Source organism: Vitis riparia, chromosome 12, assembly GCF_004353265.1.
Source record: "Vitis riparia cultivar Riparia Gloire de Montpellier isolate 1030 chromosome 12, EGFV_Vit.rip_1.0, whole genome shotgun sequence".
NCBI lineage: Eukaryota > Viridiplantae > Streptophyta > Magnoliopsida > Vitales > Vitaceae > Vitis > Vitis riparia.
The window spans coordinates 20636344-20650592 of record NC_048442.1 but is presented as its reverse complement, the minus strand read 5'-3'; the positions used below and the strand labels follow the sequence as shown (position 1 = coordinate 20650592).

At 38.1% G+C, this 14249-nt stretch overlaps 1 protein-coding gene across 2 annotated transcripts; it reads right to left on the bottom strand.

The window, feature by feature from the left end:
• Positions 1–3188: 3188 nt before the first annotated feature.
• LOC117925794 (probable serine/threonine-protein kinase PBL7) lies at positions 3189–12940 on the bottom strand. Of its 2 annotated transcripts, none has more exons than XM_034844878.1 (6): positions 12676–12940; positions 5898–6136; positions 5368–5503; positions 4457–4715; positions 4164–4296; positions 3189–3675 (listed from the first exon to the last, which is right to left on the bottom strand). In XM_034844878.1, exons 1-6 carry the CDS (start codon positions 12827–12829, stop codon positions 3400–3402), a joined length of 1197 nt encoding a protein of 398 aa, XP_034700769.1. In that variant the 5' UTR covers positions 12830–12940; the 3' UTR covers positions 3189–3399. The 2 variants fall into 2 exon arrangements, with proteins under 2 accessions (XP_034700769.1, XP_034700770.1); XM_034844879.1 differs by lacking the exon at positions 12676–12940 and adding an exon at positions 9297–9998.
• Between the last annotated feature and the right edge of the window lie 1309 nt (positions 12941–14249).

Sequence of the window (14249 nt, the reverse complement as noted above, 5' to 3'; positions counted from 1 at the left end):
CAGCAGGTGCCTCAGCAAAAGGGAGAGGAGCAACGACACGAGGGCGACGATGATAAACCTGAAGTGGCCGAGGAGGCATAGCATCAGGTGGGGAGACAATGGGAATAGGCAAGACTTCAGAAACAGGAAGAGACTCAGAAGTGGTGGAAAAGAATGGTGAGTCCTCAAAGAAGGTGACATCAGCGGAGATAAAGTATCGATGAGTCTCAAGGGAATAACAACGATAACCCTTCTGAAGTCTAGAGTATCCCAAGAAGAGACACTTCATGGCTTTGGCGGAAAGCTTGTCCTGTCCAGGAGTGAGAATATGAACAAAGCAAGTACAACCAAAGACACGAGGAGGAAGGAAATAAAGTGGTTGGTCAGGGAAGAGAAGGGAGTGAGGAATCTGATCATGTAAGACAGAGGAGGGCATACGATTAATCAAATAACAAGCGGTAAGAACAGCGTCCCCCCAAAAACGAAAAGGAACATTGCTATGGAGGAGGAGAGTACGAGCTGTCTCAACAAGATGTCGATTCTTGCGTTCAGCTACCCCATTTTGTTGAGGAGTATGAGCACAAGAAGACTGATGAAGAATCCCATATGAGACATAAACGAAGTAAATGGGGCTGAAAAATATTCCCTGGCATTGTCACTGCGTAACACACGAATAGAAACATTGAACTGGGTTTGGATTTCAGCATAAAATTTCTGGAAAATAGAGAATAACTCAGCTCGATTTTTCATTAAAAATAACCAAGTACATCGAGAATAATCATCAATGAAAGTGACAAAATACTGAAATCCTAAAGTAGACGCAGTCCGACAAGGACCCCAAACATCAGTGTGGACAAGCTCAAAAGGAGACTTTGCCCGATTATTCAAACGCTTTGGGAACGAGACACGAGTATGTTTCCCAAGCTGACATGACTCACACGGAAGCGACGATAAAGTGGAAAAACGAGGGACCATCTTCTGGAACTTGGAGAGACTAGGGTGGCCCAGACGATTGTGAATGAGGAGAGGAGCATCAGTGGAAATGCAAACTGCAGGAGATGAATCCGAGGTGAGGTGATAGAGGCCTTGAGACTCACGTCCTATGCCAATCGTCTTCCCCGTACTCCGGTCCTGCAAGGTCACAAATTTATCAGAAAAGGTAATAGAGCAATTAAGAGTACGAGTGATTTTGCTGATGGAAATAAGATTAAAAGGACATTCAGGAGTATAAAGGACAGAAGTGAGAGGTAGAGAAGGCAGAGGAAGGGCCAAACCAATACCTTTAGCCACAGTTTGAGAACCATTAGCTAAAGTAACATTAGGTAAAGCAGAGGTAGTAGTAATAGAGGAGAAAAGATCCTTATTACCAGATAAGTGATCAGAAGCTCCAGAATCTAGAATCCAGGGTCCAAGAGAAGATGTGTGGGTAAGGCAGGCAGAGGCATTACCAGGCTGGGCAACAGAGGCAACAGAAGCCTGAGATGCGGAAGAGCTCGGAGCTTGAGGCAGCGGAGAATCAGAGGACTGGGCCACATGGGCAGTGCGAGGAGGTCGTCCATGTAACTGATAGCAACGATCGCGAGTGTGGCCAAGTTTATTGCAATAGGTGCAATGAGGACGTTGACCTCTACCTCGGGTACCACTACGGCCTCCTCGAGAGTTAGTTTGAGAAACTAACACAGAAGAATCTGAAGTGCTATCAAATGGCAAAGTCTGAGTGGAGGAGATACGGAGGAGGCGAGCAAACACATCATCCAAGGACGGAACTGATGAACTACCAAGAATCTGATCGCGGACAGGCTCAAGATCCGGACGGAGGCCAATAAGAGTAAGAACCATGAAGAACTTGTCAAGCTGTGTTTGTTGAGCCCCAACATCAGGAGTAAGAGGCATCACAGTCAAGAACTCCTCCTTAAGAGAGGCAATCTGGCCAATATAAGTAGATAGATCCAAGTCCTGTTGGCTGAGATGGACAATTGCAGAAGCCACCTTATAAAGACGCTGGATATCATTCGTATATAATCCTTTGGCCTGAGTCCAAAATTTAAAACAAGTTTTGTAGGCCCGAAGATGAAGAAGAATCTTGGGATCAACCGATTGCCATAATACACTACATAACTGTGCATCTATCTTCCTCCACTGTACGCGGTCAACCTCAGGGATATCTGCCTCCTGTGTAATCAAGTGATCCTCATATCCTTGACCCATAAACCAAAGTTCAACAGACGCAGACCAGGAAAGATAATTGTCACTGCCAACCAATTTCTCCGAAGTAATCATAGGAGATCCAGATATAACAGCGGAAAAAATGGAATTTTTAGTAGTCATATCTACTTATCTGAAGAATGAAGTATGTTTGGATCGAAGAGAGCCCTAATACGGCTTCAGATTGCGGCGTGGCACCACCGAAAAAGGGAGACGGCCTCAGATCGCGGCGTGGTACCACCAGAAAGGTAGAAGAACACTTCCCAAGGCACGTGCAGGGATTGGAGTGGAGAAAAAGTAGTCGGAGCTTCGCCGGAAAGGCTGTTTGGAGGGCCGACGGAGACAAAAATCCCCAAAAGAGGTATGTGCAGGGCTCGGATGGGAGAACCAGGGAGGTAGGGAGGCTGGTCGGCGTCAGGCGAAGCTGGAGGAGGAGGCGCGTCGCCGGAAAAGGCCTCACGCGCCCTCACGCGCCGGCGCGTGAGATTCAGTCGCCGGACGGAAATTTGCGCGTGGACGGCGCGTGGATGGGATTTTGGTGCCGGTGCCTTCACAAAAGTTGTAGATCTCCTCCAGGCGCTCCTTCTGGTATAGTCGGTGTCGGAAAAATACGTCGCCGGAAAAGTCGCCGGAAAAGCTCGCCGGAAAATTCGCCGGAAAAGTTCGCCGGCGGTGAGTAGTTTCTGTCGACGATCCGAATGACCGGAAAGTATTGGAAGATGGGGAAGGTGACCGGAATGAAACACGGTCACCGGAAGGTTTCCCGGAGTTGATGACACGGGAAACAAGAAAGAATTAGGTTTTCTTCCTTGGCTCTGATACCATGTTGAGAGAGAGAGAGAAAGAAGAAAAACCTTAATTCTCATTAATGTAATGAATTACTTACAATTGAGAAATATATATATATACAAGGCTAGGAGTCCTAACTACCATACATGTATCCTATATTAACAAGGAAAGGTTATATACTATAAATACATTATGGAAGGATTCAACAGGATCAATGCAGGTCAACAAAATTCAATTTCCCAGCACATACATTTCTGACAAAATAGAGATTCTTCTCCAAACAGAGACCTAAACTACAACCTATTTTCTTCTCCAGACAGATGAGTAAGGACAACAAAAGCCCTGGAAAACAAGCTAGCAGAAATTTTAGGTCCTTAAATTAGCTGAGGAAGAACATAGAGATATTTATAATTTGCTTCAATTATTTCACAAACTTGCTTTTCCAGGCTCCTGTGAAAGGGGAGACTTGGTTGCATGGAAACTAGAGCAGCTGCCTACCTTTGAAGTTGGCCTGTGATTCTTCACCAGTGGGACCAGTGACTGTACAACATCAGCCATCAATGGCCTGTAATCTGCCTCTGGTTGCACACACATTGCAGCTATAGCAGCCACCTGAATAACCTCTTTCATGGAGTATTGACCCTCCAGTGCTGGATCCATTATCTGTACAACCTTCTCTCTATCTGTGAGGTGGGGCAAAGCCTGTAGCAAAACCGATAGACAACATGAGATAGTCCGTAAAGTCAGAATGAAGTAAGAGTGTGTGTGTGTGTGTGTAAGCGAGAGACAGAGAGTAAGTAAGAGAGATAGGGGAAAGGGAGAGAAGGACAGATAGGGGGAGAGGTAGGGAGAGGGAGGGAGAGAAGGATGGATAGGGGGAGGGTAGGGAGATGGGAGAGGGGGAGAGATAGGAAGGAGATAGAGAGAGAGAGAGAGAGAGAGAGAGACTAGAATAAGAGAAAGTATGCCAAAGAAGCGTGTGTATATGTTTGGGCATGTGTGGCATGCACATGTGCATGAGTGTGTGTGTGTGTGTGAGGGAGAGAGAGAGAGAGAGAGAGTAAAAGATAAGAGAAAGGATGCCAAAGATGAGCTCCTCTAAACTAAGTAAAAAGGTGGAACAGAGTTGTTAATATGTTATGAATCATTTTATTGCAGTGGAATCAACTAAGCAGAGATGAGGAGCCCACCCAAGATACAAGAACACCTTCCCCAGAAGCTCTCTTCATATCCACTGGAACTCTGCCAGTGAGCAACTCCAAAAGGACAACCCCATAGCTGTACACATCTGATTTTGTTGTCAGATGGCCAGTTAATGCATACCTGTACCGCAAACCAATACCAAATTCGTAATTAGGTCCTAAAGGCATAAAGCACAGTTTGTGCTTAGCACCAAAATGGGAACTAACAAATATAACTAATGGGAATTATATGTAGTAAATAAAGCAAGCTGTGTCAGACTGGAGCTGATATTGGTTCTTACTCAGGAGCAACATATCCCTGGGTGCCCAACACTCGGGTGGAAACATGTCCACCAGCTTTATCAGATCCAAGTTTAGCCAATCCAAAGTCAGAAACTTTAGCATGGAAATTTTTGTCTAAGAGTATGTTGCTGCTCTTAAAATCTCGGTGGATCACTGGGGGACTGACATGTTCATGGAGATACTCCAAACCTTTGGCAGCATCCAGGGCTATCCTCAACCGGGTTTCCCAGTCCAACCTTGAAGAAACAGAATTAGAACCTGCATATTTTAATAACGTTAAAATTAAACTGCAAACCACCAGTTACACTTAAAACTGCTAGACAGAAACTCTGGCACAAAAAATAACAATGACAGCAAAACTGCTCAGCAGGAATAATGCCTACTATGTAAATAAGAGCTTATAAAAGTTCACATGCAACCCACAAATGTTCAAGGCTTCTCTCAACTGCTCGAGTGTAGAGTTACATGCAGCCAAACAGACCCTGACATCGTCTTTTCCTCCTTTTTTGGTCTTTCTTTCTTTTCTTACCTCATTTGAAATCCTTTCTTAATGCAAGAGCATTTCAAATTATGATATTTCTTACTCTATATCATCATAATTGTCTTTTATGAATTAGTTACATTTATTACAAAAATGAGACAAGCCTGAGGAAAGTTAACTCATACAAAAACTTAGGGCTTTGGTAGTAGAGATGTGTATGAACCAGAATATCAGTTATAAAACATTATATATGGTTCCTTTCATAAAACTACATACCAAAACTTTACATATTAGAAGGTAGGAATTACCCCATGGCATCCAACTAGATTCCCTTTTGAAAAACTAAAAAAAATTCTCCTCCAGCACAATGTAAAGCACAGCTTCCAAGTTAAAAGCAACAAAGAGCAAAACCAAATAGAATCCATTTACCCGAGATGGGATACAAATGCTCCTGCAGTCCACCATTTGCCATGAACTCATAAACCAGCAATTTATGGTTACTATCTGAACAGTACCCAAGCAGTGCCAGCAAATATGGAGATCGAAGCCGACTTAGTAACTCCACCTATTATTCAATTACCAACCAATCATAACCATAGTAATCCAATCCAGAACTGGAATTCCAGGGGCATTAATCTATAGTTCTGTATTTCCAAAAAAAGGTAGGAAAATAAACAAAAAAAAAAAGTTAAGAAAATAAAATACTAATACTTTTATATTTGAAATTTTGTTAACCATGGAACCATAAAGCAAAAGCTCAAGTCAACAGAGCCTAATATAATAAATTAGCTTATTTGAGATAAGTTTTTCATTTATTGGAACCCAATTAAACATCAGATGTAAGTTTCAAATTTTAATATTTATTGGAACCCTATCAAAAAATATTTTTTCTTTTCCTTAATTTTCTCATCGGTGAAATTTTGGATAAAAAGAATAACAAATGAATGTCAAAATCCAACCTCCACTTTGAACTCCTCCTCTCCCTGTTTTCCTGCCCGATCCATCAGCTTAACAGCGACTTTCCTACCATCATGAAGCACTCCTCGATAGACCAACCCAAACCCACCATGACCAACCACATTAGATTTGCCAAAACCACCAGTCGCAGAATGTAGCTGCTTGAAAGTGAAAACCTGAAGCCCTTTCTCTGTAGCAACTTGGAGATTTGCAAAACCACCTTTATCCTCAGAATCAATCCCTTTAAACAGAACCAAGTCAACAAGAAATTAGCAGTTAATCTTCAACAGGAGTTAGGATATATCATAAATCAAAATATGAATTCATTCCCCATTATGTTTCTAATAGGCAAGAAGAAATTTTATCAACACAGTGCCCAACAAAAGGGAGCACGTTCCAGTACACTAGTATACAAAGAAAATCACAACCCGGAGAAAGGGAGAAAAGAACTGGGCAAGCCCAAGCCATCGACAAAATCTAGCAAGGAAGCTGTACTAGCTTCCCCCAAACCACTAGCCAAGACAACAAAACTTTAGGGAAGATACTTTCACCATTGACTCTGACTGCTCCACCCACTCAAAGGATATTTTGTTTCTTCCTTTCCAGATCTTCAAACGTAAACAAAGCCATTCTCCAAACCTCCCTATGCCTCTTATCCAAGAAACCACCATGTCATCCAATCAACAAGTCTTTTGATCAAATTAGGAAGAACCCAAGCAACTCCAAACAATGGATAATATAGACTTCACAGGCTTGAACCCATTATTTTAGACTGAATAAATAAAAATTGTCACTAAACTGTGCCTAATATCGCTTTCTAGCTTAGTGAATTAGTTCAAAACTAAAATAGCATGAAATACAGCATTCCTATTTTTATTAAAGAAATAAAGAATAAGAAGATATTTCAGGGTTTCAATGCAAAATGATCTATTAAAGCACTCTCCACAGGCAGCTCAAATGGCAGGCACCAGCGCATAGGAATGGGAGGTTTGAGGTTTGCACTATAGACTTAATCGATACATAGTTTTTTCTTTTTTCCTTTTTTGCTATCAGCAACCTAATAGATCTTTTCTATAAAGTAAAAAAAAAAAAAATCAAGAAGAACAAGACATTCATCCACAATGTACAAGGGAATAGATTCCTTTACAAGGAACCATATAGTTGAACAAACGAGAGAAGTCACAAAAAGTGAGGCAACATTTGAACAACCGTTAAGTAGACTCAAGGAGGCACATGATCTCCAACAAAAGAAACCAACTATTTTGCTCCTCTTTTAGCTAGTTCATCTGCCACCATTATTAGCAAAACAAGAAACCCCATTGAATGGAGCATCCCAACTTTGTAAAGGTATCAAATATTTAGTACAACAATGTACCAAGTCTCCATGAACCTCTTTCCTTTTTAGTCGGCCATGAAATAACAATAACAAAACCTCCCAACACCACAAAGTTGGACAAGCCCTAAGTTTTTCCTTGCACAAGGCCCTCCAAGAGAACTACGACCTCAACCTCAATAGCAAAACCACCACCTACAGGTTTAGAACATGTTTTGATTACTGAACCTTGATGATCTCTAATCATTGTGCATAAGGTTCTTCCCAATCTTGCGAAGCAAGGCTAGTGGATTTGCACTGTCAAAGAAAACACATCTGCGTGTGTGTGTGTGGAAACATCATTTTTTTTTAATATTCAGTTGCTCAAAACATGAATGGAAAGAGGAGGGGGGTGGGTGAAGAAACTTGAAATATTTACTTTTTTCACAATTTGGCGACCTGTGAAAACAGCAGCATATAGTCAACCTAAGCCAAATTTTTTTAAATAAGCAAATAAAACAATTTTATAAACTAACAGTAAATATACAGCGCACCATAATACACAAGACATATACAATGAGTGCCAAAAGGCACAACCAAAAAGAGAGAACACAAAAAACAACTTCCTCTCTTAGTAAGAACCCTATCAATCTACAAAACCATTTAAAGACATAGAGCCTATAACTATGTACATCTTCATCCACAAAAAGAAAAAGAAAAAAAAAAGTAAAGAAACGAAAGAACTTTTCAAGGCTTGATCTGATTGCCCCTCATTGTCAAATGACCATCAATTCCTTTCTTTCCATACAATCCAAGAGATGCGATGGAGCCACTCTCCAAACCTTGCAACTTTTACCCTCGAAGGATCCATGTCACTGTAAGAAAGTCTCTTAAGCTGTAGCAGCTTGCACCCAATGAACACCAAACTAAGTGAAAAGCAATTGTCAAAGGACCCTTGCCTTGATACAGTGAAGAAGGATGTGATATATGGATTCTTTCTCTACTTTATAAAAGAAAAACATCTATTGATCAAAGACCACCCTCTTTTCTAAAGCTAATTTAGGGTCAACACCTTTCCCTCAGCTAGCCCCCCAAATGAAAATACTTTCTTTAGAAGGCACCCATGAATTTCAAATTACACTCGTTGGAGAGGAAATCGATTCCCTTGGTTCCAAGGCAACGTATAAAGATTTAATTGGGAACTTATTATTTATCGAGTTCATCTACGTCACCTTGTCTTCCACCCTCACTATCTATTGTCACTCCTTGCAACCTTGAAAATGAGTCCTTTACATTGTCCAGTTATCAATAATTTAAAAGACTAGAGAAACAAGGGTTCCAATAATCTCAGCAGTCTAAGGCATATAAAGAAGGGAATGAAACTCACAAAGGTTCATCCACACACAATTTATCCTTCCTAAACTTCACATTCCTCCCATTACCGACCACAAAGGAAGATCTAGTATAAAAGGTGTTCAAATCCTTCCTAATAGATTTCCATAGCTTGACTCCATACCCGCCTCTCACTTCACAAGATTGCCAACCTCCCTCTTCCTTCCCATATTTTCCACTAATGACCTGATTCGAAAAGAGTCCTCTTTCAATTACATATTGTTAATTCCATTCGCATAAAAGCACCTTATTTGGGAAAGAAAGGCATCCAATGTCCAACCCCCTTACTCTTCTCCATGTACATGGTTGGCCACTTCACAAGATGCATCTTTTTCTCCAATGCCCCACCTTTCCAAAGGAAATCCCTTTGAATTTTTCTAGACTAATACTCCAGCTAGACCAATAGGCACTACTCCAACCTTCTAAAGGTTCCACATTTTTTTTTTTTTCCCTTTTGATAGTCAATGAGGAAATATATTAACAGTGGCTAGCAAATTAGTGCACAAAAGTACACACAACGTATATGATAGGTACCAAAAGGCAAGCAAAAGAAAAGAGAAACAAAAAACAACTTCATCCCCTTACTTAGAACTCAACCAATAAATAAAGTTTATCATGTGATTGAATAATCATTTATGTATATTTTAACCCACTCTAAAAAAATACACTTGGAGGAAAATTTGATTGTTTGATCTACCTGTTACACATTTCCAAATGTGCTTGATTTCTCTCCTTCCATGCAGTCCAAAACAAGCCCAAAAGAGCAGCCCTCTAAGCCTTTTTTGCCTTCTTCCCAACATGGACCCATGCCAAATCAAGAAATTCCCTCTTGCTAAAGCGTGCATCAACCAAGCTCTTCCAAACAAAGAATAAACTAGTAGCCACAAGATTCTTACTTTAGAACAATAAAGGAGAAAATGATTAAGAGATCATTCTTCACCTTTACGCATAGAATATTGGTTCGGAAACATTAATCCACTCCTTTTAAGCTCATCTAATGCTAACATCCTCCCCCAAACTGCTTCCCAAGCCCAAAAACTTCTTCCCAAGGAAATGACCCACTTCTTCTGGTTCCATAACATTGCTTTTAATTGATTCCAAGGCCCAGTTATCATGGTTTACATAACTAAAATTGGCACCCTTAACATCAATGATTCCCAAAGGTGGGGAAGAAGTTATGAGTGAGGGAGCTCTTGGCATCAGCTTGCCCATAACTATAACAGATTCCAATACATGACCATTTGCAGGCCCAATTGGAAATGATTGATCCATTGAGAAAACATATGCAGTCGTCGAGTCCATGCTTAAGGAATCCAATCCATGGAAGCAAAAACTTCATTTGCTTTACTGCTAGGAGAAACTAGCAGAAAGACCTATTGTTTTAGTAATCTGTTGTACCCTTGAAGAAGGCACACAAAAGCTTCTAAATTAATAGATCAGATACAAAGTGAAAAAGAAAGTTAAACAAATGAAACGAAATCTGGTTCACTAATATTCAATGTACTAGTGACCTCTATGATCAAATATTTCCAAGGGAACCAACTTTATTCTATTATCCATGGCATATAAACAATATTGTCAGATGTTTTCTAACCAGATTTCATCATATTTATGCATTCTACTAAATGTGTATTTGTGCATCAATTAATAAATGAAATAATATATGTGCCAGGCTATTATAAGTATTCATAAAGAATTCTTGTCCTCCTTCAAGTCGCCCATGAGTCGTGAGGATGACAACATTGTTTGTGTTGTCTTAAAAAATCCTTTCTCAGATTATGTTTTACTATATTTTATTTTGTAGCTTTCTTAAAAAATCCTTTATCAGATTATGTTGAACTATATTTTATTTTTTAGCTTTTCTTGTAAGATCCTGTCCTAAGCTACTTAATCAGCCATCTAGGGTATGTAATCCTTTATACTAACTAATACCTCCCCAAGCAAAGGTCCCTTCTCCTGTAAGCTATTGCTCCCAAAAGCACAAGGAAGAGCTAATAGCAAAAGTAAAGCTAGATGCCAGTCCAAGCCTATATCACACAGGCAGCAAATAGCTCAAACCCATTTTTATGTAAGGCTTCAGCCCTCCCATTCTCAATCAAAGAAGCCAATTCAACAGCTAAGGTAAAAGCCTCAGATTTAGCCCTAGTAGCCAGAAATTTTAGGCTTTCAAGATGCTCCGCTGGTTTTCAGTTAGCTAATTTGGATTCAATTAAAGCTTATAACAGTTTGAGGGCACACTTAGATTGAACTACACAGCAAGTAACTTCACCCTATGAAATCACAAGACATCAATATTGGCCAAGAAGGTAATTAAGGTTGAAAGAAATGCTCAGAAAAATGTCATGGTCGGTCCAGTATGTTCTCTCATACCTCGCCCATAATGCTAATCATGCCAAAGAAGGCTCATGCCTTTGTGCATGGATGAGTATTACATGCTTTCTCTTCTCTAATAAAATTTTATACAGAGCATTATCTTGCTCTTCCAAAGATCACAATAAAGAAATAGTGTCCTTTATTGATGGTAGCTGTTTAATTGACATCTTGCAAGTTGAGCAGCCCATTATGTCACCAATATGGACTTTTAAGTTGGGATAACCTTTAGGCAAATGGTCAAAGGCATACCTGGGAAGACTTCATTTCTTCAAAGGAGATGATTGGGTATGGTTTCCATATAAGGAGCATGAAAGATCATCTAGCTTCAAATCTCATGCAAATGGCTTAAAGAAACACATAACATTCTATCATAACAAGTTAATAGATAAGTCATTGAGAGACAAAGAAAGAGACAGATTACGGTGGAGAGGACATAGGTGATTGATGCACCACAAACTTTCTGTTCCTACTTTCGCAATCTGGTTGGGGTTCCTCCATGCAGCCATTTGGAAAAAGAACCATAACAAATTGTTTTAAGCTTAGGGCTAAAAGTGAGATGCAAATAGTCTCATGCATTAGATGTCTCAAGAGTTTTTTATACATGCATATTTATATATGCACATATGTGTGTGTCTACATGTACATGCATACATATATACATATATATACATACATACATATAAACACAAACAATCCTTTATTTGTAATTTTTTGGGATGGGTTAGAATGTACATAGGAAATTACTCAATATCCATAGTAGACTTCATTGATTGGTTGGGCTCTAAGTAAGGAGAGGCTATTCTTTTTTGTATCTCTCTCTGCTTTGTATGGCCTTTTGGTGTCTTTGTATACACTGTGTATACTTTTGTGCGCTCTTTTTCTAGGCGCTTGTAATGGATTTGGTCTTTTCCCATAAAAGACACACATACACACACAAACACACACGCAGATATATATATATTTCAAAATGGGTAAAGCCATCAAGAATGCACACTTAGCAAATGGCTACATAATCTCTCTTGTAATCAACAGCATGTGCAAACTTTGAGGCACACATCATATCACCAATTTGGAGATCATAAGCTTTAGTCTTCTTACACTATAGCAGGCCATCTAGAGTTGTTATAATCTACTGTATCATATAAATTTTATAATGTCATTTTCCAATTCATTAAATTTTGTATATGCCTCTGCAATTGTATGAAAAAAGCCCACATGTCGGTGGCCCTTCACTTGGCACCAATGTGACCTACTTGAAAATCTCCTCACATATTCGAATTAGTTTTTAGACTAAATTTCTGCAGTGGCCATCTTAGTGATGACTTCTTGATGAAATCTTTGTTCCATCGATTGACAATCCATAAACGCAAATTAGGACAATCTCTATAACGCATATTCGCCTTCCCTAAAACTAGTTTGTCATACCATATCCAGAAATGATTTTTACCATTCTCTCGTGTTTCCTGCTCACATCATTGAATCAATATAACAAATTTTGCAGCGGAAATAGAACTTCAAAATTTTCATTTCCTTTTACTCCTTCCGGCTCGATAAAAGCAAAATTATCGTAAGAAACAATCATAATGCCTCATTCTCCGCAGAACCAAAAGGAATCTTTTTTTTTTTCTCCGCAGCATCCTCGGCAACCAACCAGAAAGTCAAAAATAAACAATGACAGAACGAAAATCTTTCAGAGAACTCACTTTTCTGGTTCTTTAAGCGCCTGGAGACCTTGTTACGGATGTAGCAGTAGTAGCTGAAGGCGACAAGCAACGACGCCAGGGCGACAGACGCCAGAACCACGATTGCAACTAGCGCTGTGCGCTCCTTCCTTCGATAACTCTCATCCGCCTCCATTGCTTTGAGTAAGAAAGCCAAACCCTAACCCTGGAAAATGCTTGAAGCAATTCAGAGGAGAGAGAAGCGGAGATCTCAGCCCAGACCCCTGAAGTGAACCACTCACTCTCTATTCTCTCTGTTTTTGTCTCGTTTTGTGGCGCGGAGAATTTTGTTGGAGTGGCGCAGGGGTTTTGCACTAAGGTCCCTATGCTTTGATATATTTATGTTAAGACTGGTACTATGCAAATTTTAATTGTATATACCCTTGCTTTTGAAAAAGTTGTAAAAAAAAACACATCGCTTTTTCATTGCTTTCTATTCTTGTTTTTAACCAAAAATGGAAGCCCAAATCAATTTTATAATTTTTAAAGGATAATATATATGCAATTTTATAAATAAATAAAAATAGAAACTTTTTTTAAGATTAAAAAAGATTTTGACTTCTTTCATTACATTAAAGGCTAATATTAATATTATAAAAATTTTAATTAAATAAGAAAATTATGCTTATATAAGTTAAAATAGGATTTTTATTAAAAAAAAATAGATGTTAAATTTTATATTAAGCACTTTTTTTAAGTTATAATTTTTTTAAATAAAATTAACTAAATAGACATAAATAAATAAAAAATCAATTTTTTAAGAGTGAATTCAAACAACACCCTACTCATATTGGTTTGGAAGTTGTTTATTTTTCTAACTTTTTGTTGAAAGTGATTTGCCTTCAAACTTTAAATTATTTATTTTTATATTTTTTATGATTTATTATAAATTTTTCGTTCAATAAAAGAAACTAAAATATTTGACTCTTTTTAAATGAAAAAAATAACATACTATACCTTGTTTGGTAGTGATTACAAAAAAATATTTTTATTCCTTCTAATACTTGAAAATTTTTATTTTTTAATCATTAGAAATACTATAAATATTTCATATAATCATTATCAAACACACTCTTAGTTTTTATATTTTTATTTTTTTAATACTTAATAAAAATAAAAATATTATAAAAACAAATAACCTAATACTTAACACTATTATGTATTATTTAGAGATGATTATTTTTTTACTTAATTTTAAATAAAATTTAAAACTAAATAGTATTTAATAATATTAAGTATTAAATTATGTATTTTTATAATATTTTATTTCGATTAAGTACTAAAAATCAAAGAAAAACTAATATTTTATTTTTTTCTATTTAATTAAAATTTTATAATAATTCATAAAAAATAAAAAAAAAATTCAAAATCTGAAAGAAAATTACTTTTAACAAAAAATTTAAAAAAAAAAAAAACAAACACTCAATTTTAAGTTCTATCCAGAGTTAAAAGTAAAAAAATAAATATGGGGTCAAAGTACCAATACTTAGAATTAGATGTGCCCTAAATGAAATATGACTAATTAGTGAAAGGGGACACGTTAAGCACATCTACAC

Excerpts from the sequence above, each read along its gene's own strand:
- LOC117925794 (XM_034844878.1), bottom strand. The coding sequence starts at position 12,829 with ATGGAGGCGGATGAGAGTTATCGAAGGAAGGAGCGCACAGCGCTAGTT. Across the intron at positions 4,297-4,456 it reads CAGGGATATGTTGCTCCTGA|GTATGCATTAACTGGCCATC; the intron begins GTAAGAACCAAT and ends TTTGCGGTACAG. Across the intron at positions 3,676-4,163 it reads AAGGTGTTCTTGTATCTTGG|GCTTTGCCCCACCTCACAGA; the intron begins GTGGGCTCCTCA and ends GTTTTGCTACAG.